At 37.7% G+C, this 27,253-nt stretch overlaps 1 protein-coding gene across 3 annotated transcripts in view; it reads left to right on the forward strand.

The window, feature by feature from the left end:
- LOC120517560 (potassium voltage-gated channel subfamily KQT member 4-like) overlaps nucleotides 1-26,918 on the forward strand; it is a 191,037-nt gene extending 164,119 nt beyond the window's left edge. For all 3 annotated transcript variants that reach the window (XM_039739960.1, XM_039739961.1, XM_039739962.1), the window contains 2 exons: nucleotides 20,018-20,156; nucleotides 24,279-26,918. In XM_039739960.1, the coding sequence (XP_039595894.1) occupies nucleotides 20,018-20,156; nucleotides 24,279-24,491 (352 nt within the window). In that variant the 3' untranslated portion in view covers nucleotides 24,492-26,918. The remainder of the gene's footprint in view (nucleotides 1-20,017; nucleotides 20,157-24,278) is intronic.
- Nucleotides 26,919-27,253: the final 335 nt, after the last annotated feature.

A 27,253-nucleotide genomic window follows, 5' to 3' on the forward strand; every position in this document is an offset into this window, starting at 1 on the left:
CACAACTGACTTAATTATCACACTGTATCTCAGTTATAGCAAGAAAGTTCTATCTCTTACTAACTTACAGGGGGAAAAGACTATACCATTGTTTATGACTATGGAAGAAATTTATATTCTATTCAAATTAAGCAAACATTAAAATTAGTTTAACTCAAAACTTTAACTTTCTAAGACTGGCTCTTACAGAATGTATATTATACAGAAATGGACATAGTTTTGAGACCAGTCAGTGATTCCATACATTGTTCTGATAGTTGCTTCTTGATTTGTTCACCATGATCTCATTAGCTGAAGCAGGTGTGCCAGAATGCCCAGGACTTTAAATAACTTCCATAATTTATGTTCAACAATTTTTTCTAGGCGTGCTTAATTCCTGTTTCAAATGTGGAACCAGTGCTGACCCAGAACTGCCTCACCTAGTGACATCACTAGCACTGAATAAGTTCAGCAAGTGTCATCTTGCAGATGACAAGAATATACACAACACATTAGTCCTCTTAAATACCTACATGAATTTTTTTAATTTGTTTTCTTTTGAACACTACACACATTTTTGTTATGTTTTAGAAAAGTAATAAATTTTATAATTTAAAAATCAATTAATTAAATATAGCTCTTCATATTTTCTGAATACATTTTGAAATAATATATAACTCTCATTTAAATTCTCTTTTCCAACCCTAAGGTAACTCAGAAAAAAAATAGAACCAAGAAATTTGTTAACACAAAAATCACAGATTAGTATGTTAGCTACAGAGCTTAGGGCTAATAAGATTGATCGGCACTTAGCCCCAATATGATGTTTGGTGATGGGGTTACTAAAAGGCTGCAAAATACTATTTGAATTTCCCTAGTAGTTCATCAGTGAGTGAAGCTGATTTTTTCTAATGCAAATTATACAATACAACTTATTTTAAGTTTACATTAACATGGGATTTAGAAATCAGTTTAGAGCAAGCTAATAATGTAGTAAAGACATATCAATAATGTCCTCAAGATACACTGGTGTTCCATGCGGTATATCAAACAGGGCTATTAGAGGGTCAGGTCTACAATCATCTCTGATAAATACATACTGTAGTATGGTAGCAGAATAGGGTGTGTGCCCAGTATATAGGTAAAGCATGTGGCAAAGGTATGAGTTGTGCTTTCAAGTATTCAACATGGATACATTATGATAGTGAGTAGATTTTTGACATTCCAGGTCATGTGTAATGTGTTCAGACTTTTGTAAGAAAATTTGTCCTACACAGAATTGCACTGTATATCAATCAATTCTGCTTGCATCTAACATGCAGACATTTGAAAGATGTAGTAAAAGTTGCCATCTTGGAAAAGGTGAATCCTGATGTTGTTGACCTGCTTAAAGCCAAGCAAATCCAGATGTCAGAAGAAGATTTGGGTTTTATTTTCCTCGAAAAGTGAATGTGCAATAGATTATTAATGACAAGCAATGACCATCAAGGGGTCTTAGGAATGTGTTTATTTATACAAGATTTTCTGAAATATTTAACCTCGTTTGTTTATTATGTTCATCATGATAGCCCAACAAAGATGATTTGTATAAATATAATTAAACTAGCCATGTGCGCCCAACTACGTCGCGCGTGTTAAAGTTGTCTGTGAAGGGCACCCTGTTTAAACGCGGCTGCCAGTCGTGAACTGGGCCCTTCGTAGCACAGCATTATGATTTTTTATAAGGGAAACAAAATTACAAAATAAAACCCTTGGATATTGATTTGATAGGAACGGCCTACTCGGAATCACTGTTCGAATCGTAATTATGTGGTGGTGTAGGAGCATTTCTGCTTCTGTCCGTTCACAGTCCGTCTCGTTTTCACGATGCTGTCGTTTCCTCTCACGATCTCTTCTCAACCTTTCTCTAATCTCACAGGTTGCTTTGTGGCAATCCAAAGAGTAAGGAAATATACACGGAGCAATGGTTATAAAAGGGGGACACATAGGTATCCAGGCTCTTTAAAGCATAAATAGGGATCACTTCACTGACATGTGAGCAAGCCACAGTACAACTGTGAGACGCGCAGCACTCGCCGGCTACAACGTAACAATAATAATTTCCGGAACGTGCTGTTACATTGTCATTCATTTCACTGTCTTTCTTTCATTCATATGTTACGTAGGCACGTACCTTTTATCTTCGGCAATCTCATTCTCTAACCAGGCCTCAGGAGCTAACCAGCGTAACACTGTCCACCACCCCTTTTGTTATTCCGGCACATTGTTGACATCCGTGAGTAACAACAACGTACTAAACTGGAAGGTGGTCTACGCATGCGTGTATTTCGCGGACAAACAAAGGTCAAGATCTAAATGAAGATCTCTTTAGTTAATTTAAAGCACAACAATTTGTTTAGCTTGAATGTCTGTGTTTTGAGGTGTGACTGGAGTACTACAGTCTTCAGTAATATAAGCCTGGAGGAGATGCTTAATGCAAGGCCTATGTTTTAGCTGTCTCTCTACTGCCATCTAGTGCTTCTTCTTCTAATTCATTTGCGGACAAACAAAGATCAAGATCCAAATGAAGATTATATATAGAGATATTTATCCATATATTTAGTAATGACAATGAATTTGAACTTTTGCAAGATGTTGATCCAGCCTCCTTTATGGGACATTTTGACCAAAGTGACTGCCATCCCCGTATTGGTCTACCACATACAGACCTAATGGTTTGACGACACATGCATACTTAAATTGCATACATGCAACAATGCATACTTTGATTTTTTTTTCCTAAACAGGACCTCATAGCAGGGGAACACCTGTGCCACTATATTAGAAACTTGCAGAAATGCATCATGTATTAAGCCCAGGCAAAAAATAACCTTTCAGAATGGTTGTTCTTGATGAAATGTTGATTTCCTTTAACTCAATACATGTCAAGCAAAGTTAAAAAGTTTAGCATTAAGTTTTGGATAGCCCCTGAAATAAATAGCAAATATATGCTAAGGCCTGTTTCCTATTTGGAGGAAGGTCTCACCTGATTAGTTCATGAGTCAGAGACTGTGGTACTGTGACTAGCTGAGCCTCTTTCAAAGATAAAGGAAGGAATGTCACCATTGGCAGTAGTTTTTATTAGTTCCCTAGAAAACAAGTTACTTGTGACGAAAAACAAACCTGGGGCCTCATGCATAATGCCGTGCGTAGAATTCACACTATAACATGGCGTACGCACAAAAGCAGAAATGTGCTTACGCACAAAAAAATCCAGATGCATAAATCTGTGCGAATGCCAACTTCCACGTTCTTCCGCTACATAAATCCCGGTCAGCGTGAAAAGTAACGTATATGCACACACCTGCTGTCCCGCCCTGTCTCCTCCCAGAATTACACATCTTTGAATATGCAAATCATTATAAATAGCCCTTAAGCTCAGCATTCTGTGAAAAGGCAATGGCAAAAGCACTTAGGGAAATAGAAGAAATTCAGCGAATACCAAATGGAGGCAAATAAGTATTTATAAGTATTTGTTGGTTTAAACAGTGGTATAAACAACAAAAGGAACTTGATTAAGTAACATAGAGTGTCTGGGAAACTCGAAAGCTCAAGTTCACAAAGTCACACAGTGCCCAAAATAAAAAAGAAGTTGTCAGATATCAAAGTCGGCATGAAAAGGCAAGTTGTAGCCCACCGTCTGAGTTTCATATGAAAGCTTATTAGGGTACAGAAAAAAAAATAGGAACACATTGGGAAAAACACACAAAATCATGACATTTCCACTTTAATCAGGTAGTTTATTTTGTCATTAAATTAGAAAAGCACAAACTTCATCTTAAAATCGTTTAATTTACTAGTTTCTCAAATCTCGTCGTAACTAAAGTAGCACGTTAAATGCTTTGTTTTGTTTCATATTTGATCTTCTATGTGCTCTATGTGTGTGAATTACTACTTGCTTCTCCGAAAGGACACAGAATCCATTACATTCATAATATTACAGCTCTCTGAACAATTAAAATAATGAGATGTAACAAATAGACGCTTTTAGTGCGGAGGAACTTGATAAACCTCTGGCGTTATCAGAATTACTAGATGCTATAAAGTCACTCCAAGGTGGGAAAGCAGCAGGCCCTGATGGCTACCCTGCAGAATTTTACAAGAAATTCTCCGCTCAGCTAGCTCCCCTCCTATTAGCAACATTTACAGAAGCCAGAGATAACCAATCTCTTCCAAAACAAAATAAGGACTTATTACAATGTGCATCATACAGACCAATTTCACTTCTGAATAACGACGTTAAAATACTCTCTAAAATCTTAACCAGAAGGATGGAGAAAGTGCTCCCCTCGGTAATATCACAAGACCAAACTGGATTTATTAAGGGCCGGCACTTATCTTCAAATCTTCGACGCCTGTTTAATGTAATATACTCACCAACTAAATCACACACCCCAGAAATATTATTATCATTGGATGCAGAAAAAGCATTCGACATGATTGAATTTAAATACCTTTTTACTACATTGGAGAAGTTTGGGTTTGGCCCAAACATTTGTGCATGGATTAAATTACTGTATACTAACCCAGAAGCTTCAGTTTGTATCAATAACATTTGCTCAGACTACTTTAAACTAGAACGTGGCACTAGACAAGGATGCCCCTTGTCACCGCTGCTGTTTGCGATTGCCATTGAACCACTGGCAATGCATTGTTGAAATACTGATCAGATAAAGGGGATTAGCAGAGAAGGACTGGAACAGAAAATCTCATTATATGCAGATGATATGGTATTGTATATTTCGGACCCAGAAAATTCTGTGCCTGTTGTCTTAGCAGCACTCACAGAATTTCAAAAGATCTCTGGTCTCAGAATTAATCTGAATAAAAGTGTACTCTTTCCAGTGAATTCTCAAGCATATAATATTAGATTAGACACCCTACCTTTTATCATTGCAGAACAGTTTAAATACCTCGGGGTAAACATCACAAGTAAACATAAAGCTCTTTATCAACAAAATTTCGCCGTCTGCATGGAAAAAATTAAACAAGACTTGCATAGATGGTCAACCCTTCATCTCACACTAGCTGGAAGAATTAACACTGTTAAGATGAATATTCTTCCTAAACTCCTTTTTTTATTTCAAAACATCCCAATATACATTAATAAATCATTCTTTAGGCAATTAGATTCAACAATAACCTCATTTATTTGGAATTCAAAACATCCACGCATCAAAAGAGCGACCCTACAAAGACAAAAGGCAGAAGGTGGCATGGCTCTACCTAACATCCAGTTTTATTACTGGGCAGCAAATATACAGGCGATAAGAACTTGGACACAAATAGAAGAACATACACACGCTTGGACCACAATAGAAGTAAAATCCTGCAGTACTTCTTTGTATTCCCTGCTATGCGCTCCAATAAACACACGCTATCGGCAATATACAAATAACCCAATTGTGCTCCACTCACTTAGAATCTGGAGCCAATGTAGAAAGCATTTTAAGACGGAGAAGCTTCTATCTGTGGCACCTCTGCAAGAGAACCATCTCTTTCAACCTTCACAAACATATGCAGTTTTTAATATCTGGAAAAAATTTGGAATTAACTTGCTTAGAGATCTTTATATAGAAAACGTCTTTGCTTCCTATGAACAATTACATTCCAAATTTAACATTCCAGCTACACATTTCTTTCACTATCTTCAAATCAGGAACTTTGTTAAACAGAACCTTCCAGATTTTCCTCATCTTGCACCCTCATCCATGCTGGAAAAAATATTGCTCAATCTCAAGGACTTAGACTCCATTTCTGCAATATATAAAATCATTTTACAATCCCTCCCTTTCAAAGATCCAAGAGGACACTGGGAAAAAGATCTCTCAATTAATATGTCAGAAGAGGAGTGGAAAGTAGCAATGCAGAGAATTCACTCGAGCTCCATATGCGCAAAGCATACAATTATACAACTTAAAATTATTTATCGAGCACATCTGTCTCGACTAAAACTCTCCAAAATGTATCCAGGGCATGATCCAACCTGTGAACGCTGCAAACTAGTTCCAGCCTCACTGGGTCACATGTTCTGGGCCTGCACCAAATTAACATTATTCTGGACAAAAATGTTTAATTACCTCTCAGACAGCCTTGGACTCACAATCCCTCCTAACCCATTAACAGCTGTGTTTGGTGTTCTTCCAGAGGGGCTTAAACTGGAGAAAGACAAACTAATTGTGATTGCATTTACTACACTTTTGGCACGCAGACTTATTCTGATAAACTGGAAGAATCCAAACTCTCCTCTTTAAGTCAGTGGGAAACTGATGTGTTATATTATTTGAAAAAAATCAAATACTCAGTTAGAGGATCCGTACAGATGTTTTTCAAAACATGGCAGGATCTAATCAGTAATATTTTAAAATAAGTTCATGAAGCATAGAGAATTTATTAATTTAGGTATGTTTAAAAGCTGTAAAATTTTTATGCCGTTTGGCTTGCTCTCTCTCTCAAGGGTGGGGATCGATCTGTTCTTAACTCTATTTTTCTTTTTGTAAAAACTTGATTGCTTTGTATGGAGTGTAATAAAATTAATTAAAAGAAAAATAATAATGAGATGTATGGTATAATTTCCATTATGATAGAAGTTAAAGAATGTTATTAAACATGGGAACACGGTGGCACAGTGATTGCTCCTGCCTCACGCAAGATGCTTGCTGTGACGTGCGCGACCTTCGATGAAATAATTTATTGCAGCAGTACTGTCTTTTTCAAATGTACTAACCTCCAATTCCTGTCATTACTTTTTTTTCTCCAAATACCCAATCGCCACTCAATTAGCTCTGTAATAGACGTTAAGCCATCTGTGTATGCAGATTCTTCAAAACTTTTAAGGAACATTGAAATATCTTTGTAGTACATGTTAAATTATTCTAACCATCCAGTGTCGCGCCAGTCCCAGCAAGCATACAGCGCGAGACAGGAACAATCCATGAACGAAGCGCCAGCTCCTTACTAGCGCAGCAACACTGTGTCCTCACATGTTTAATTATTAACAATATAATTATTTAAATGAAGTTAAAGTTTTATCTGTATAATATAATAAACATATTCTGCTGCATTTCATCTTAAAAATGATATTGTCATCATATGTAAATACGCGCTTTATAAAGTGTCTCAGGTTGTGCAATATTATAACTGTAGTGCACGTTTACAGTGTGGTGTACAAACAGTTCTACAAAGAGCACTTGATGGACTGCTTGAGTGTGTTTAGAGTTCATGGGATGAAACTGTTTTTGAACCACGGGGTCCATACAGGAAAGGCTCTGAAGTGTTTGCCATGTGAGAGCAGTTCAATAGACAGCATGGCTGAGGCAGCATCTGCTTGATGCTATATACCGATAATTCTCTTTCCGATCAGCTGCTCCGAGTGGTGCAGTGTGAGTAATATAGAAAAAGATGGCCTGCTGTGGCAACCCCTAATGGGAGCAGCTGAGAGAAGAAAAAGAAGGTGCAGTGAGAGTAACAATGCTAAAGCAGCTATGGTATTTGGAATAGTTTGTCCATTCTGTGGACCATTATATTGTTACAGGTTAATTACAATCAGATGCATTAAAAATAATAAACAATATGTGTTTAATTTCAGTGTATTTATAAAGCCACGTCAGGGATGTGGATCTAAAAAAGAAAGGGTAATCACACAGGAACAGTAGCACTGCTTTGATGCTGGGTGCCGCCAGTGTGCAAAACCAAGCGGAGAACTTGCGTACGCCAGGGTTGGAGCTACCGTGGAAATGTGCGTGGCTTTATGCCAAGTTTAGGTTTTATACATCGTGATTTGAATGTGGAAACAGACTTACGCAACATTTTTGTGCGTACGGACTGTTTATACATGAGGCCCCTGGTGATTATAGTAAACAAAATGAGACAGGAGAAACCATGGCATGTTCTTCATGCTGAGAGAGATTGTCAAGACATAAGCCATCAAGAAATTACAGTTGAAATGTCAAGTGGGAGATGTGCACATAACAAAAACTTAAAAAATTAGTGCTGACTGTTTTGTGATCAGCCGACATACTGCTTCCCATCTACATACGTATACCATGAAATGAGTTTGCATTGCTGTAATTCTTATATGAACACAGACAAAAATAGTTTCTATTGTTCTAGTGTTTATTTGCATCCAGAAGATGGAAAAGTATTGTTTGCTTTTAACATTTAACATTTGGTTTTATGCTACTTACTAGCATGACTCTGCAAACTATTTTTTTAATTGAAAATGTATGCTAACATTTCAAGTGAACACAAATGCAAACAAGATGCTCTGTGCCAAGAAGTGACTTATTTTGTTTGCATACAATCAAGCTATTGATATCTCATGGCCATCTATTGCTTTTCTAATCAGAGTAAGTCACTCATTTTAGGTTGATCAGTGCAAAATAATAGGGAAAGGAAAGTTCAACTTGCAGTAGATGTACTTTTGTGAGTTAATAGTCTTTTTTAAAAAGACATACTAAATATCTGCATTCTGCTACTGCAGGGTGCTGATGGATTATCTGTCCTTGTAGCAGTTTTGTTGGGAAATTACCTTTAATGTCCAGACCTATCAGATGCAATGCTAAAAGAAGTTTACAGAATTATTCTACAAAATAACTTATTATTTCTTTTTTGTAACTTTGTGGCCAGCAGCACAACAGTGCTTTTCAACTATGGTCTATGGTCTAAATTGCAATGTATTGCACAGCGTACATCAACTTTTATTGCTCTCTCTTCTTCAGCTGCATGTACTCCATTCACAGCATCAGTTATCCAGGGCACCATTTAATAAAATAAAAACTGAGGTTTTTTGTTTTAGTGGCATTTAGAATAGGAGTCAAATAAAAGTATAAAGCAGAGATATGCTGTCAAAGGGAAAATGAAAGGAACCAGATGAATATACGGCATCACAAAATTGTTCACAAAGCTTCTGAACCTATGGACAGTTTTCTTAACTGTGATAATTATATTAACCAGTGCTGCTTTGGACACTTTGCGTTTCTGAGTGTTTAGGGGTGTGTGAAAGAGCCCTTAAGTACTGTTGCAAAGCAATGCTTGTAAATATTTTTATGTAGTTCTATTTCAAATTTCATAATGATTTTTTTAAGCAGAAGCTTATTAAGTATCTCTGTGTCTCTCTGTAAGTCTTAGTACAATGCAGGATTTAATGATTAGCAGGGTCAAATTTTTAACTTTAGTTTTAGGTGAAAATACTTCTAATAATTTTGCTGGTGAGGACTGTTTAAAGCTTTTGTGTAATTTCTTGATTTAGCTAAAACCTAGCAAAACTGCATCATTGGTTTCCATTATAACACTAGGAAAGTTAATTGTATTCTTGGTTGTCAGTCATATTCACTTATTTGAAGATGCTAAAATATGGGCAGGTTTTAACTTGGATACATGTGAAATAGAGGGCTTTATAACATTCTGACAGATAAGGAAAAATGAATACATAGCAGATGGCTAAATATAAGCAGATCCACTTAAAGAGAAAAACGAGTCTACCACAAGACAAATAACATTTAAAAATAATAAGCTTAATATAAAGTTTCTATAAAATTTTAGTTCTACAAGAGGAGGTGTGAGTTTCAAAAGTCTACTTCAGTCTGATCTGAATTTTACATATGTCTTAGATTATTCTCAGTTTATTAGCCTCTGAATGTGAATATGTAAATAACTATGCCTGCCTTTGTTATGTAAAAATAAGTGCTAATGCATCTGTATGAATATTTAAAAAGGCTTTCCATTTGCCATTATAATTGAGCTTAATTGGAAAAATGGAAGACAATAATCCATTCAAATGTTTTTTTTTCACTGTTACAATTACCCTGTGTTTTTCTAGTGACAGCTGAGAAAAAATATTAATCTCATGTTTTAGTGGAGAGCGGCAATCACAAAGTTCCTGAAACAATAGACTTCAATGCTCAGGAGGATCTTAAATCATAAAGCTTCATCCCATTTGTGTGTACACCACTATTGTCCATGAGGATATTTAGGAAATGGTTTATTTAACAATATTTTTGCCAAAATACATGCATTTGGGGCATTGTCAGCATGACATATACATTATGCAAGACAAGTAATTTTAGATTTTTAATGGGTGTTTTGATAATGTTTGTTGTTATTCAACCTGACAATAGGGATGCTGTCACTACTTTCTTTAGCTGCCTTGCGGCTATTAGATAGATAGATAGATAGATAGATAGATAGATAGATAGATAGATAGATAGATAGATAGATAGATAGATAGATAACTTTATTTGCTCTTTAAATAAATACATAAATACACACACACAGACACACTTTACTATAATATATATATACTATAACAGGTCACAACCCCAAACACGCATAAGAACGTCTGGGATAATAATAATAATAATAATAATAATAATAATAATAATAATAGAGCTGCTGCCATCTGGTAACAGACTTGTAGTTGGGAGTAAGATGTAGTCAGATCAGCCCGGTCATGCCACGAATTTACATTTAAAGACATTAATATTTAAATACAGCAGGTCCAGTTTCTTATATCCACAAATGAAAAGTGCTGATGGAAATGTGTTCCTTCCAAAGTACTCTGGGTTAAAGTCTCTACCATTCTAGGGTCAGAATGATTCATCATTAAAGTGTTAGTAACAAAGTGAATCATTCCTGTTGCTCAGTCAATAAACATTAAAACAGATGATAAGTGTTTCTCCCTAGGCAGAAACATTGTCTGATTCAGTCAGTTTTTTTAACGTCAGGATTACACATTATAGTTGTTATTGTAATGTGCTTGCTTTTTCAACATTGCTCCTTCACATAGATATCCAGTCCTCCTCCTGCCTTTTCAAGTCTGTCTGATCATATCAGATGAAACCCATTTAATATATAAATAGCATCTGAAATTGTTAATTTAAGCCAGTTCTTTCACAGTACCCATAATTCCATAGTACCTGAACTCATTGTGACTTGTCATTAGATGTAACAGTTCGTCCAGCTTATTCAAAAATGATCTAACATTCCTCATTCTATGTAGGCAGTGCAGATGTGAAACATTTCCACCTTATTTTATTCCTTGGAAGAGCTGTTCCTCCAGTCAGGTGTAACAAAGCTCCTTAGACGGTAGTGAACGCAGTGCTATCAGATGAATTCAGGAATATTTAATATACTCCAATTAATGTTCCTTATAATCTCTTAAATTTTCATATGTTGTAGATGTAAACTATCCTTCAGATCCTCTACACTCACCCTGTGACATCTCTCATGTTTGCAGCTTGTTCGAAAGACAGTTGAGATGAGCTGATGTCTAGGTTTGCAATTACAGCAGTATATCTCAACTTATAACTATATTGAGAAGCCAGATGTCAGATTACATCTAATCATAAAATTAACAATTGTTAAAAAAAAGTGCATGATAAACTACAAAGAAGAGAGAGAGAGACAGTCTGTGTTAAAGGTTGCACCTGGAGGTAGTAGTGTTTACAGCATCACATTTTTTAACTAAATGAAAAAAAACTGAAAAAACTTTTTTGCCCTTCAGCCTCCATTAATAGTATCAATAGCAGCTCAGTTCCACTACCTCCACATATTAGAAACCTTTGTAACATTTTTGATAACTTGATAAACAGATTTCTACTATGGTTAACAGCACCCTTTTCCAGCTTTGGGCCATCACTAAGGTAAAATCATTTCCGTCTATTAACAATTTGAAAAGGCTTATTCAAGGTTTTATTTCTCCTGTTTAGACTACTGTTATCACTTGCATACTGGTGTTTGTGACTCCCCTCTGTCTCACCTGCAAATAATGTAAAATGCTGCTGATAGAATTTTCATTGACAAAAAATGAGATCACATTTCGGTTGTGCTAGCTTCTCCCCATTGGCTCGATGTGAGGTGCAGGGTGATTTTAAGACTGTACAATTTGTTTTCAAAACTTTACATGGGTCAGCCCAACTTATCTTGGTGATTTTTTTCTACCCTCACACACCTTCCACATTTCTCAAGATCTCTGACTAATTATTATTGTTACACAACTGAAGCTTAGGAGTAACTGTGCCTCTGCTGTAGTGGGTGCTCAGCTCTTGAATAGCTTGCTTTTCTCGACTGACCATTTTAAATCTCAGTTAAATATGTATTTTTATTTATTTTTTATTTATTTATTTATTTTTTAATTTTATTGCACTCCATACAAAGCAATCAAGTTTTTACAAAAAGGAAAAATAGAGTTAAGAACAGATCGATCCCCACCCTTGAGAGAGAGAGCAAGCCAAACGGCATACAAATTTTACAGCTTTTAAACATACCTAAATTAATAAATTCTCTATGCTTCATGAACTTATTTTAAAATATTACTGATTAGGTCCTGCCATGTTTTGAAAAAAGTCTGTACGGATCCTCTAACTGATGTTAACTGGGACCCGGACACAGGCAGACGGACAACATAGTTCACCCGACACACTTTTATTTACAATATTTACAGTTTTAAATCAGTGCACTTCCCAGTGCCTCCAGCACCATTCCCCCAACTGTCCAGGCCTCACAGTCTCTGTGTCTTTCTCTTGACCGCCTCCCGTCCTCTCTCCAGCTCTGTCCTCTTTCACCCGACATCCATTATCGACTGAAGGGAGGCGGCCCCTTATATGGGAACCCGGATGGGCTCCAGCTGCTTCCAGGCAATCAGTCCTAGCCACACCCCAGTGTGGCGGAAGTGCCGCTGCGCACCCGGAAGCCGTCCGGGTGTCCCCTGTCGTCTTCCCCCCAGCACTTCCTGGTGTGGCGGAAGTGCTGGGCTCCAGGGTTCATCAGGCCCTCAATACAACCAGGGTGATCGCCCCCTCGCGGTCTGGAGGAGGCACAAGCCCTCCTCTGGTCCTCCTGGGCGTCCCGACCGGGGACCACACGGGATATTCCGGCATCGGGGCGCGGCTACGGGTCCCTACAGGGCTGGGCTTCCAAGCCCTGTACTCGAGGCCGCCAACATAACCAGATCGGACGCCCCATCGCGGTCTGGAGGAGGCACAAGCCCTCCTCTGGTCCTCCTGGGCGTCCCGGCCGGGGACCACACTGAGTATTTGATTTTTTCCAATTTCAAATAATATAACACATCGGTTTCCCACTGACTTAAAAGAAGAGATTTTGGGTTCTTCCAGTTTATCAGAATAAGTCTGCGTGCCAAAGTGTAGTGAATGCAATCACAATTTGTTTGTCTTTCTCCACTTTAAGCCCCTCTGGAAGAACACCAAACACAGCTGTTAATGGGTTAGGAGGGATTGTGAGTCCAAGGCTGTCTGAAGGTAATTAAAAATTTTGTCCAGAATAATGTTAATTTGTTGCAGTCCCAGAACATGTGATCCAGTGAGGTTCACAGGTTGGATCATGCCCTGGAAACATTTTGGAGAGTTTTAGTTGAGACAGATGTGCTCGATATATAATTTTGAGTTGTATAATTGTATGCTTTGCGCATATGGAGCTCGAATGAATTCTCTGCATTGCTACTTTCCACTCCTTTTCTGATATATTAATTGAGAGATCTTTTTCCCAGTGTCCTCTTGGATCTTTGAAAGGGAGGGATTGTAAAATGATTTTATATATTGTAGAGATGGAGTCTAAGTCCTTGAGATTGAGCAATATTTTTTCCAGCATGGATGAGGGTGCAAGATGAGGAAAATCTGGAAGGTTCTGTTTAACAAAGTTCCTGATTTGAAGATAGTGAAAGAAATGTGTAGCTGGAATGTTAAATTTGGAATGTAATTGTTCATAGGATGCAAAGACGTTGTCTATATAAAGATCTCTAAGCAAGTTAATTCCAAATTTTTCCAGATATTAAAACTGCATATGTTTGTGAAGGTTGAAAGAGGTGGTTCTCTTGCAGAGGTGCCACAGATAGAAGCTTCTCCGTCTTAAAATGCTTTCTACATTGGTTCCAGATTCTAAGTGAGTGGAGCACAATTGGGTTATTTGTGTATTGCCGATAACGTGTGTTTATTGGAGCACAGAGCAAGGAATACAAAGAAGTACTGCAGGATTTTACTTCTATTGCGGTCCAAGCCTGTGTATGTTCTTCTATTTGTGTCCAGGTTCTTATCGCCTGTATATTTGCTGCCCAGTAATAAAACTGGAAGTTAGGTAGAGCCAGGCCTTCTGCCTTTTGTCTTTGTAGGGTCGCTCTTTTGATGCGTGGATGTTTTGAATTCCAAATAAATGAGGTTATTGTTGAATCTAATTGCTTAAAGAATGATTTATTAATGTATATTGGGATGTTTTGAAATAAAAAGGAGCGTAGGAAGAATATTCATCTTAACAGTGTTAATTCTTCCAGCTAGTGTGAGATGAAGGGTTGACCATCTATGCAAGTCTTGTTTAATTTTTTCCATGCAGACGCGAAATTTTGTTGATAAAGAGCTTTATGTTTACTTGTGATGTTTACCCTAGGTATTTAAACTGTTCTGCAATGATAAAAGGTAGGTGTCTAATCTAATATTATATGCTTGAGAATTCACTGGAAAGAGTACACTTTTATTCAGATTAATTCTGAGACCAGAGATCTTTTGAAATTCTGTGAGTGCTGCTAAGACTGCAGGCACAGAATTTTCTGGGTCCATATATACAGTACCATATCATCTGCATATAATGAGATTTTCTGTTCCAGTCCTTCTCTGCTAATCCCCTTTATCTGATCAGTATTTCGACAATGTATTGCCAGTGGTTCAATGGCAATGCAAACAGCAGCGGTGAAAAGGGCATCCTTGTCTAGTGCCACGTTCTAGTTTAAAGTAGTCTGAGCAAATGTTGATGCAAACTGAAGCTTCTGGGTTAGTATACAGTAATTTAATCCATGCACAAATGTTGGGCCAAACCCAAACTTCTCCAATGTAGTAAAAGGTATTTCCATTCAATCATGTCAATGCTTTTTCTGCATCCAATGATAATAATATTTCTGGGGTGTTTGATTTAGTTGGTGAGTATATTACATTAAACAGGCTCGAAGATTTGAAGATAAGTGCGGCCCCTAATAAATCCAGTTTGGTCTTGTGATATTACAGGGGAGCACTTTCTCCATCCTTCTAGCTATGATTTTAGAGAGTATTTTAACGTCGTTATTCAGAAGTGAAATTGGTCTGTATGATGCACATTGTAATAAGTCCTTATTTTGTTTTGGAAAGACAGTGATTAGTGCTTGGCGAAAGGTTTGTGGAAGAGATTGGTTATCTCTGGCTTCTGTAAATGTTGCTAATAGGAGGGAGCTAGCTGAGCGGAGAATTTCTTGTAAAATTCTGCAGGGTAGCCATCAGGGCCTGCTGCTTTCCACCTTGGAGTGACTTTATAGCATCTAGTAATTCTGATAATGCCAGAGGTTTATCAAGTTCCTCCACACTAAAAGCGTCTATTTGTGGTATCTGTAATGTATCCAGAAATGCATTAGATTGTATTCTGTCTTCTTTAAACTCAGTAGTATATAGGGATTTATAGTAGTCTCTGAAAGTGTGCATTATATTTTTGTGTTCGATTTTATCTCCGTTGTGTTAGTGATTACGAGATTGCGTTGCACTTCTTGCTTGTGAATTTGTTGAGCTAAAAGCTTATTAGCTTTCTCTCCATGTTCATAATAATGATGTCTGGATTTGTAAATTAGTTGTTCAGTTTCTTTAGTTGTCAAGAGGTTTAATTCTGAATGTAGAGCCTGCCTCCTCCTATGTAGAGTCTCGCTTGGTAGTCTGGCATGTTCTTCATCTATTTTAGTAATTTCGCTTTTTATCTCTGCTACTTTCTTCACTTCGGATTTATTTCTGTGGGAAAGATATGAGATAATCTGTCCTCTTAAGAAGGCCTTAAGAGTTTCCCAGAGTATTCCTGCAGAGATCTGGGGATGTATTTGTCTCTAGAAAGAATTTGATTTGTTTGGATATAAATTCAGTACAATTCTCGTCAGCTAATAGAAGCGGGTTGAGGCCATCTGCGGGTGAGTGTATGGGGCTTAGTAATTTTAGCTCCAAGATCATAGGTGCATGGTCAGAAATAACAATAGCATCGTATTTACAAGATTTAATCTTAGGCAAGAAGTTATTGTCTATAAAGAAGTAATCAATCCTTGAGTAGCAATGATGTACTGGTGAGTAGAAAGAATATGTTCTTGAATTTGGGTTTAAAACCTCCAGGGATCTGATAAGTTGTGATCAGTTATAAACTTTGTAATTATCTTTTGGTGTTAGATGCGTTCCCCTGTGGAGGAAGTCCTATCTAAAAGTGGATTTAGAACACAATTAAAGTCCCCAGCCATTATAACTTTATGAGTGTTCAGATTGGGAATGGATGCAAATAAATTTTGTATAAATTCCTTATCATCAACATTAGGTGCATAAACATTTATCAAAATCATTTTACAGTTAGATAAGTCTCCCATGACCATTACATATCTCCCTTCAGGATCCAATACTACATCTGATGCTACAAATGGTACTGTTCTATGTATGAGAATTCCCACCCTCTAGTTTTCTTTGTAAAACTAGAATGGAACATTTGGCCAGTCCAGTCTTTTGCAGCCGGAACTGATCCTTGCTTAGTAAGTGGGTTTCCTGTAAAAATACTATTTTAGCATTTAGACCTGTTAGGTGAGAGTACTTTCTTTCTCTTTAATTCGTGATTCAGGCCTTTAACATTCCAGCTTACGAAGTTAACTGTCCCATCATGGAGACACTGATTCTGAGTTTTTGATGTCATTTTATAGTCTTAACTGGAAGTGAGACAGCTTAGGTCTTAATTTCCTATTTCCCTAGAGTTGTTGCCATGCAGCTTATTATTACGTTGGTAGTTATAATTATAAAGATTAATAGGATAGATTAGGTATAGATCAAGCCTGCTCTCTTTCTCTCCCCCCCTTAACCCCCCACCCTCCCTTTTTGCCTCCCCAAGTGAGGCTAAAACCCACTTCACGCAGTCCCAGTCCTCTGACATACCCAGAGACAGAGCACGTCCAAAGCAAAACAAGCCCCATGCAGCGGCTTTAGGGTTAAAAGATAGAGATATCTGTTACCAATATAGTCTTTAAAAAAGAAAAAAAAAAAAAGAATTTTGCACTTAAAATATATATATAGTCTTCAGCAATTTTAACGCATTAAGATGATACACCCAGATAATAAATGGTGTTAAAGATGTGTCCAGAATAATCATAGCAAGTCTTAATGCAGTAATAGCAATAACAATAAACCAAGGGTATGATATTGAACAGTCTCGTTTAGGGTAGAGATGAAATAATTAGAAAAAAAAAGAAAGAAAAAGTAATTAAGCACAATAAAACATAAACAGATAGTGCCCTAGTAATACTAAGTAATAATGAGAATATATGAGAATATATGCTGATAAAAAACCTGTATTTTAAAACGAATAGATCAGACAGTAGATTATTAATCCTTGCTTTATCATTAACCGCCATGACTCACTATTATGTATCAGAATAGTCCCGGGATCAGCTTTCTTAACTCCTTTTCTGCTTCTTCCTTGCTAACGAAGACATAGAAATGACCTTGCCATTCCACTTTAAGTTTTGCCGGATACAAGAGGCTGTATTTGACGCTGGCTTGCCGTGTTTGATGTTGTAGAAGGCTGCGCGTTTAGTAGCTGTTGCTGGAGAGAAGTCAGGAAGATACGAATGTGGTTATTTTCATATATAATATCTTCCTTGTTTCTGAGGAGTGCCATCACCTCTAGCTTTAAATGATAATCGTTCAAAATGAACTATAAAAGACCTTGGTCTGGGTCTAACGGTGTTTGATCCGCGTACGCGGTAAGCTGCTGCTATCTCAGATTCTGCTTTAAAGTCGTCCCGATTATTTTAGAAAAAGTTCAGCAGCGAATTTCACAGGGTTTGAACTTTCTCATTCTCAGGCAGACCTTCAATTCTGACATTATACCTTCTACTACCATCTTCCAAAGCAGCCAGTCTGTCTCGGAGTTTTTGCATTCGGAGCTGACATTTTCTGCTTTTTCTTCAGCACTGGTAGCTAAATTTTCAGCTAATTCAATCCTAGTTGTGAATGTCTCCTTGAGATCCTCGAGTTGATCAGTAAGCGTTTCAATTTTACCCAGCACCTGTCGCATTTCCACTTGCATTTCTTGTCGCAGCCTTTCATTTGCCTGTTGCAGCATCAGCCGCTGCGTTTCGTTTGCTTGCTGCCATTCCTGTTTCAATTCCAGCAACTCTTGTTTCAGCCTCTCATGTGCCTTTGCCCTTGCTTTCTCATTTGCCTTCTCGGTTTTCTTTATATCTTGTACGATCTCAGCGAGCATCACCTCCAGTTTAGACATTTTAATTGTGCTTTCTTGTACCGTAGGTGAAGCGTCAGGCTCTACTGTAGCCGGTTCCCCGCTATTCCCGGCTCGCGTGGAGTAGTTGAGAATGCGGACTGTAAGGCCCTTTCCAGTTTCAGGTGTTCTCTAATAAGCGAGCTATCGAGATCTGCACTCCCGGTCGTACATTTGCTCCCCTTTTCACTCTCAGCCGGCGACGATGTAGCGGACCTTGGTCCCGAAGAGTCTGTGCTTTCGCCCAGCTGTTCCAGGTCTCTCTCTGAAAGGCCGTATCTTGAGCTAGGGCTTGCTGATCTTGGCTTGGCTGCAGCTTTAGTTTTCTTTTCTTTCGGACCCCTTTCTTGCTAGCCATGTTTATATATGCTTACATATATACTGTAACAGTCTCCTTGGGTTTAATAAATGCAGGATATCTTAGGATAATAAGCAAATAATATGAAAAATAACACCGCTGCTAGTGGAGCTCCACTTTAGACGTCCATCTCTCGCATCGGACAAGACCAATGTATTTTTATTAACTTGCTTTTTTAGGTCACATTAATGGACCTTCTTGATGTTTTTGACTTTGTTGTCTTTTCTTTAATTGTATATTAATTTTATGATTGTACACTTACAGAATTTTTTTTTGGTTATGTATCCATTCTTGTTTCCTTTTTATATTTTTATTCTAACATCATATTCTGTTGTTGATTTTGTTGTTGCAAAGCACTTAAATGTGCTCTATAAATAAACTTGACTTGATTTAGTGTTATCCAGTGAGGTAATTTTCTGATAAAGATATTTGCTTACCCAATGGGAGTAATCTGGGAGATCCTGATGAATAAGAAACATGCATGGACTGACAGATAATGACTAGGCCATTACAACGCCTATATCAATTCTTTGCACCATCCACAGAGACACTGCATTTTACAGCTGATGCTAAGTAATGACATTGACTGTGATTTACAGAGATGAGTCTTGTTTCACTGCATGTATTGTGTCCACTGTTTACAAATAGCAAGCAGATATAAGTCATCATCGGGTATATGCGTTTTAAATAGTAATGGGCTGACATCAGGCCATCTTTGCAATGGATTAACACAGGGAATCAAGATGAAACACAATGTCATTTTGACAATATTCTTGAATAAAATGCTACTAGAACAGTTGTGCTTAAGAGTGTCCATGATAGCCAGTTCCCTCTGATGCTTGTTAGGTACAGTTTTACCATGAAACAATTGTTTATATGATCCAGTCAGTCATCATTTTTTTTTCGACATTATAACACTTGAACACTCATGACTGCTGTCTCTTGGGAAAATCGACATTGTATTTATACCTTTCTAAAGACAGTCATACTTCTTTCTCAGAGAACAAGTATGGTAAATTCTCGGACAGCAACTATAATTAATTCAGACTTTCTGTGTTAAACTAACCCCTTATTTGAAATTGTCATCAGATGGCCTCCTGACAGATGTTCAGTGTCATAAAGTTTTGGGGTATTTTTTGCGCTCATGTCTTATGATTTATGATGATGAACATTAAATCTTTGCTTGTTTAGTGCTCACATTTCCAAAATGCAACTAACATGTTTAGGCAGGCATTTCAGATCCATATATTGAATGCAGAAAACTTCCTGAAATATCAAATGCAAATAAAGACATGCAAAGAAATCCAGGCTACTTTAATCTGATTCTGTGTTTTATTTGGATCATCAACTTCTTGTCTTTCATTTTGTCTTCTTTCTAAGAGTGGATCAGATTGTAGGTCGTGGCTCCATCCAGACAGAGAAAAAGATAAGAAGTGAGAAAGGAGAAAAATCCCTCCCTGATCTGGATCCAGCGGATGAATTAAGTATGATGGGAAGAGTGGTAAAGGTAGAGAAGCAGGTGAGCCTGACCTGGTGCCTTTGTAACAAGGATTTCTACTATTCTAGCTTCCCTTTCTTAAAATGTCCTACTATCTAGAAAGCATTGAAGATTTGCAGTAAGTGAGTGTACCTCGTTTTATAATTGCATTAATAAACTAATAATTTTTTTGTCAAGCAGAAGAGCTGTAATTGTATAATAATAACAACAATAATAATAATTTTATTTATGTAGCAGCTTATCGTACATTAACACACGACTCAAAGTACTTTCCACAGATTAATCAACTAAAACAAAGATTTACCACATTTACTTGGATATTTATCATTAATTAATACTACGATAATCTATACTAATAAAAGGCAAAGCCCTCACTGACTCACTCATCACTAATTCTCCAACTTCCTGTGTAGGTAGAAGGCTGAAATTTGGCAGGCTCATTTCTTACAGTTTACTTACAAAGTTAAGCAGGTTTCATTTCAAAATTATACGAGTAACGGATATAACAGTCGACAACGTCTGCCATGTTAAACTTTCTTATTTATGGCCCCATCATCACGAAATTTGCTAGGCGGCTTCCCTGTGCTAACCAAAACCGATGTACGTACTTATTTCAGTGGTATGACGCCACTGTCGGCTGCCATATTGAACTTTATAATGATCTTTGTTACTTATGGGCCCATCTTCAAGAAATTTGGTACGTGGGTTCCCAGCGCTAACTTAATCCTACTTACATACATATATACGTCTATAGCCTGCAGCTCGGTCGCCGTGTGAGGCGGAGTTGGGTCCCCCATCCCCACGCCTCCCACGTAGTTGGCTGCCTGCCTATATAAGGCCATCCGTCACTCCGGTCTCTTCATTCCCTTCCTTGCTTCGCCACGGTAATCATGTCTCCCTGCTGATAAGTGCAGACTTTTTATTTAATCCATGGCTTCTCCGCTGTTTTATTGTTCATTTATTATGATTACAGTAATCCCTCCTCGATCGCGGGGGTTGCGTTCCAGAACCCCCCACGATAGACGAAATTCCGCGAAGTAGAACCCATATGTTTGTGTAGTTATTTTTATATATTTTAAGCCCTTATAAACTCTCCCACACTGTTAACATTATTAGAGCCCTCTAGACATGAAATAACACCCTTTAGTCAAAAGTTTAAACTGTCCTCCATGACAAGACAGAGATGACAGTTCTTTCTCACAATTAAAAGAATGCAAATAGATCTTCTTCTCTTCAGGAGCAGAGAATTTCAGAGGGAGAGAGAGAGAGCGCGGTCGCAAAGAAAAGCAAACAATCAAAAAATCAATACTTGTGCTTTTAAGTTTGCCGCGGCATTTTTAGAGGAGCGTCAGTATCTTTTAAGCAAGCAGCCTTTGTGCAAACAGCCCTCTGCTCACATCTCCTCCCCACGCAGAGAACGTCAGAGAGAGAGCGGGATTAAAGCAACAATCAAAAAATCAATATGTGTGCTTTTGTGCTTTTAAATATGCCGAGCACCGCAATAGAGCGGCATTTTTTTAGAGGAGCGTCAGTATCTTTTAAGCAAACAGCACCTCGGCTCACAGCCCCTCCGTCAGGCGCAGAGAATGTCAGAGAGGGTGAGAGAGAGGCAGAGACAAGCAAACAATCAAGCTCCGCGCGGGATGCATATCTTATAGCATTGAGGAGTTTTAGTTAATATGTAATACATGCTCTGATTGGGTAGCTTCTAATCCATCCGCCAATAGCGTCCCTTGTATGAAATCAACAGGGCAAACAAACTGAGGAAGCGTGTAGCATAAATTAAAAGACCCACTGTCTGCAGAAATCCGAACCAGAAAAATCTGTGATATATATTTAGATGTGCTTACATTTAAAATCCACGATAGAGTGAAACCGCGAAAGTCAAAGCGCGATATAGCGAGGGATTACTGTATAGTTATTGTGTAGGTATTTTAGACTTAGTTTACATTGTTCAGGTACCCATTTCCTTTATCATTCCAACTGTACCCCCATTAACATGTCTATCGAGGTGATCACCATCAATCAAAGAACTGTCACTTACCGAGTGGTTTACATGCCTGGAGATGGCACCTACCTTTTCCATTGTCTGTGTTACATATTGCACGGCCATATCAGGCTCACTCTTGATATCCGGAGGAACATTGTGTCTTATGTATTGAATGACTGGGACAGGTTCAAGGTGTGGACTAATGACGGTACAGGAGATAATTATACTACACAGGAGCACTATGAGAGTGAAATGCTTAAGCCCTTCACCTATGGTTCTGTATGTGAGTTGATGGCTGCCGCTGAATTGTTCGGTTGTCGCTTTCAAGTGTACCAAAATGGCCAAATATTTTACACTTTTGGACAACTGCCAATGCCTCTTAAACATCTTAGATTCACATGTGACGATTTGAGTAGTGGACACTTTGATGTTTATGAATGTTTAAACTCTCAAAAGCTAGATGCGAAGTTATTGATGAAACCGCTGTTGCGAAGCATGGGTATTTTGCTAGTTTCTAATAAATGTAAGTATATTAAATACATAATCAAACAGGTAATGTTAAGCAAAATTTTAACACTAAAGTGCAAAACAAACCATCATTCTTATCAGACAACGGTTTTCTAATCAAAATGTTTATACATTAAGGCAGACAAGAGAACAACCATATCTAATTAATATATATCTCCCTATTATATGAAAAAATCTTGGGATGAGTCGAGACCTGTTCAGAGAAATGAGACGTGACTTTCTCAGAAAGACATTTACACATCCCATGAGAGGAGACTTTGTGCCAAGAAATTTGACCATGCCCTTGGCCGGAAAAAGAAAAAGAAAAAGAGTAGATGACAAAATAGAACGTCGTAAATAATTCAAAAACGTTGGTGTGATACACATGCAGAGCAGGTTAGAGATAATGGAAGTAGGAAAATTCGAAACTCTCAAAAAAATGATAGTAAAGATCGCATTAGCACAAACAAACAGAAATTATTACTCAATGAAATAATGGAAAAGAGAAAATAGATCAAATATATTCTTCAGATTCAAAATTTAAGTTGGAGACTTGTTGGTCATCTCATTCATGTTGCCATCAGGGAAAAGTAGTGTTTCTTCCCAATGAAGAAGCGTATCCACGTATCCACGAATTAAAAGATTTTTTGTTTGGTGAAAGTGAAATCCACATACACTGTCACGCTTGGGTCACAGAGTTGCACAGATACTGAGGAGATTTTAGGGACAGAAACATTATTCAAACACTTCAAACAAACGTAAGTCTCTGTCAGGAGTGAATCGAGCTCCGTGTGTAGTCAGAGAGAACAGTTCTGTCTCTCAATTAAAAGAATAGAAAAATCTTACTCTTCATAGGGGTGCTTCTTGAGAGCAGGAGCCCCAACAGGAGCAGAGGATGTCTGGGGAGAAGAGAGACAAGGCAGTGAGACAAAAAGACAGTTACTATACAGGCTTTTAAATGTTCAAAGTACCGCACAAGATGCCGATCACACAGCCAGCAGCTGATCGAGCAAAGAGGAAGTAAAAATAAAAAAATGTATTTGTTCCCCATTGTATCACTGTTTAAGGGTTTTGAAGGAGCGACTACATCTCCTTGGGGTGCGTTCAGCCCCCCTCTTCATAACATGAGCGGTCAGAGACGCGGTGGCTGGCGCATAGCGCAGGTGTGGTTTGGGGGTTGGCAAGCGAAGTGAGCAAGGGGTGAAGCTCCTAATAAAAATAAATGCTGTATATACAGTATATATACTGTATATCTATATTTAACCTAGGCATACTGTATCATACTGTATGTACATGGTAACCCATTGAGTAGAAACGGTTTAATATTATTAAAGTTAATGAAAAGATACAAAGTAAATTAAACAGTCCATAGTGGTTTTCATTGATTTAGGATGTAGATGAAGTTATTGATTCCTGAATGTGAATGTTTAACCAGCTAACACTGAGGAGTGAAAAACAAAAAACAAAAAATGGGCCATAGGAGAAAAATAAACCTCTGGAGGGCCATGTTTGGAAGACAGAAACAAGCAAATCAAATAGTTAGGTCTGATGTTAGTTTCTGATTGCATATTATCTGCCCTGTTCTCTGTATTTTGCTACTGAAATCTTTTAACACTGATTGTAACAGCTGTCATCATTTTGTGCAGGTGCAGTCTATTGAGAACAAGTTGGATTTGCTCCTCAACTTTTACACACACTGCCTTCGGAAGGGTTCTTCATTCACTTTGGCAGCCATGCAACTTCCCTTGATAGATCCAGATCTGACTTCAGACTATCACAGTCCAGTGGACCAACGAGAACTCTTTCCTTCTGTCCAGACTCTCAACATCTCACAGTCAGAGAGTGGCACCATGGACTAATTCCACTAAACTCAATACACAGTACTATTACCAAGGCCTTTTATTCTGCCTTTAAAGCAAAATATGGCAAAGAAGAACACAGATGATATTCAAAGCATCTGTCATTAGCTATGCTGACTTTGGCATGGCCAAACATCTATAATACTTGAACTCGCCCAGGAGCAGCAAAACCTGCTTGAGGAGCTTATTGCTTAAACAAGCATTTCATGAATGTAAGAACCATTATTTTTGTGATACTGCCCCTTTAGCTTTTGTCCCTTTTTTAAAGGGAATTATGCAGCAGAAACTCCAAAACAGTGGCAGCACGCAGAAATGTCTTCCTTGCTCATTGGAGCAACACAGTGATTCTACAGATGCAACACCAGAACAAAACTGTTTTCAGAACCATTATGCTGTGACCACTGGGTGAGCGAAGAGATGGACATGGAATGGGGGGCTGCAAGTTCTAAAAGCAGCTTGCATGCTGCAACTTTTTTATTTTTTGATCAAAGTAGGCAATAATTATACTGTTTAGTGGGAATTGCACTTTTAGAATAATTTTTGGGTCGGTGTCCAGAGATCTCAGAACAGGCTGAGAAAAAACAAAAAGACAACAAATTTATATTTTCTGTTGTTTACTCTGTTCCAATGAAACTCAACTGCTGCCAAGGTGATTGCTGATCTGTGATGCCTTTCTTGTCTGCAATTCAGGGTCTATCTCCGTTTTTTGTACCTAACCTATGCACAAACCTATGTCTCTTATCTTTAGGAGTAGAATTATTCAGGGTTTCATTAACAGCGTGAAAACATAATTCTGTTAATTTTTTTTTTTCATTTATTTTTTGTCATAATTTCTTCTGTCTAACAATGAGGCTCTGGTACATATTTTTGGGATGGTCTTTCTTACAGGTCTCTCCATGCTGTTTTTGTGTTTTTCACTTCATGTCTCCAGTTCCTTCTTCTCCATTCTATTATAAGGACTATGACTTTCATCAAGCTAAGTTGGCTTTTCCAAACAGATTCTCTCTTTATCTTTTATAAATTCTTCCACAAAAGTGGCTATTTCAATGTGATTTTGAGTAAAGTGAATAGCTAAGTAGCAAGAACCAAAAAAAGAAAATGTAGTTAAAAAAAGCTAGTATGGGAATGATGCACAGTTGGTTAAAATTGTGGTCTTTCGGCCCTACTGCATATTAGGCTCAATCTACTGCTAAATTTGTTAACTTTTCTGAAATCCTGCAAATATTTCTGCAAAACCATTCCATCAGTAGCATAACAGTCTGCTTATTTTCCTCAGTAAATAATATTATTCTTCATTTACAGAATCATTGGCTTTTGAAAGCTTTTTCATAATTTCTTACATTTTTCATGCTTATCGCAGCACTTGTCTTTGTTAAGGGGGCACAGCAAGTGGATTCCTTCTGTCTAGTGCAGACGGCTTGGCTTTGATGCACAAAATATTCTTCTCAGAAGCACAAAGGACTCTAGTCAGATTGTACGTTTAATGCTCATATAAATCAAAAACCTACTGTCCCTCATTCCAGATGCTATATCTTCCACTTGCTTCCATTATTCTTTGCCACCAACAATTAATTTTTATTCTCAGTGAACTCTATCAGAAGGATAATCAAATTGTCAAATGCGATTGCTCCAACTATTTTAGATAACACGTTGTACAATGCACTAAAGGTGCTAATCAAGCCAATTATTTGAATTGAAGGTGTTGTACAACCACTTAAGGTTTTAGTCCTTGGGGAGCACCGTGGTCCTGTCCAAACAGATAATAGCCTGTGCATGTGTTAGAATTATTGTATCTTTTGTTTTAGAAACAACAACCCTCTGACACACATTTCTCGCTCCTACCACCACAGGTCTTACACGGGCTCATTCACAGACCAGTAAACACAATGTTCTAGTGAGTGTTTTCCTATCATGCGTTCCATCTGTAAATGGAAGTTGTCAAAAACAACTCATGTTTTGATTGCTATCAAGTTGCAAAAGTCAGAAACAGACTCATACAGTGCACATGAAGGGCCACTTTTAACTTGGCTTTTCCCAAAATCCTTACACACATCCTAATTTGTGTTCTCTGTTTGGACATCTGATAAGGTACCATCGCCTATTACACAACATTCAATATACTTCATTTTAGGCAACCATTTTTAGAGTTCCTACAGCAACCCAGAGTTGTGCAGATCTAATAATGTTTCAGTCGTTTCACATTGCCTGTCCATGTGTATGTTACACTGAGAGAAGAGAATAACAGCATTTTCTTCTGCACATGATATCTTTCTTTATGCACTCTGAAGAGCACATAATCACTTTCTCTTCTCATTCATCATGCTTCTCCTTTTTCTACATTCTAAAACACACCGTTCGCCATGCCTGCATGCCCCACACGCAACATTTGAATGCTGTGCGTGCTTAATCTGCATGCTTTTTACATGTTAAATCAGCATTAACCCCACTTCCTCATGCACTCAGTCCCACCCTGCATTTGTCCCTGCATCTTCCTGATATGTTACTAAATTTAAAGTAAAAAAAATAATAATTTTATGCAATAACAGGTAATGAATTTATAGAAGTCTTCCAATATGACTTAGGACTGTATGTTGTCAGATGGAAAGTGATTGATATTTACAAATGCAGTTTCAAGATGAATGAAAAAGGAACAAAAAGATTATTGATTGACTAGATTACCTCACTTGAATAAATTATTTCTTTGTTCAATAAAGTTTTAAGAAATATTAACCTGCTTTTTGTACTGGTCTTGTTGTGTTGTT

The sequence above is a fragment of the Polypterus senegalus genome, chromosome 17, assembly GCF_016835505.1.
Source record: "Polypterus senegalus isolate Bchr_013 chromosome 17, ASM1683550v1, whole genome shotgun sequence".
Lineage (NCBI taxonomy): Eukaryota > Metazoa > Chordata > Cladistia > Polypteriformes > Polypteridae > Polypterus > Polypterus senegalus.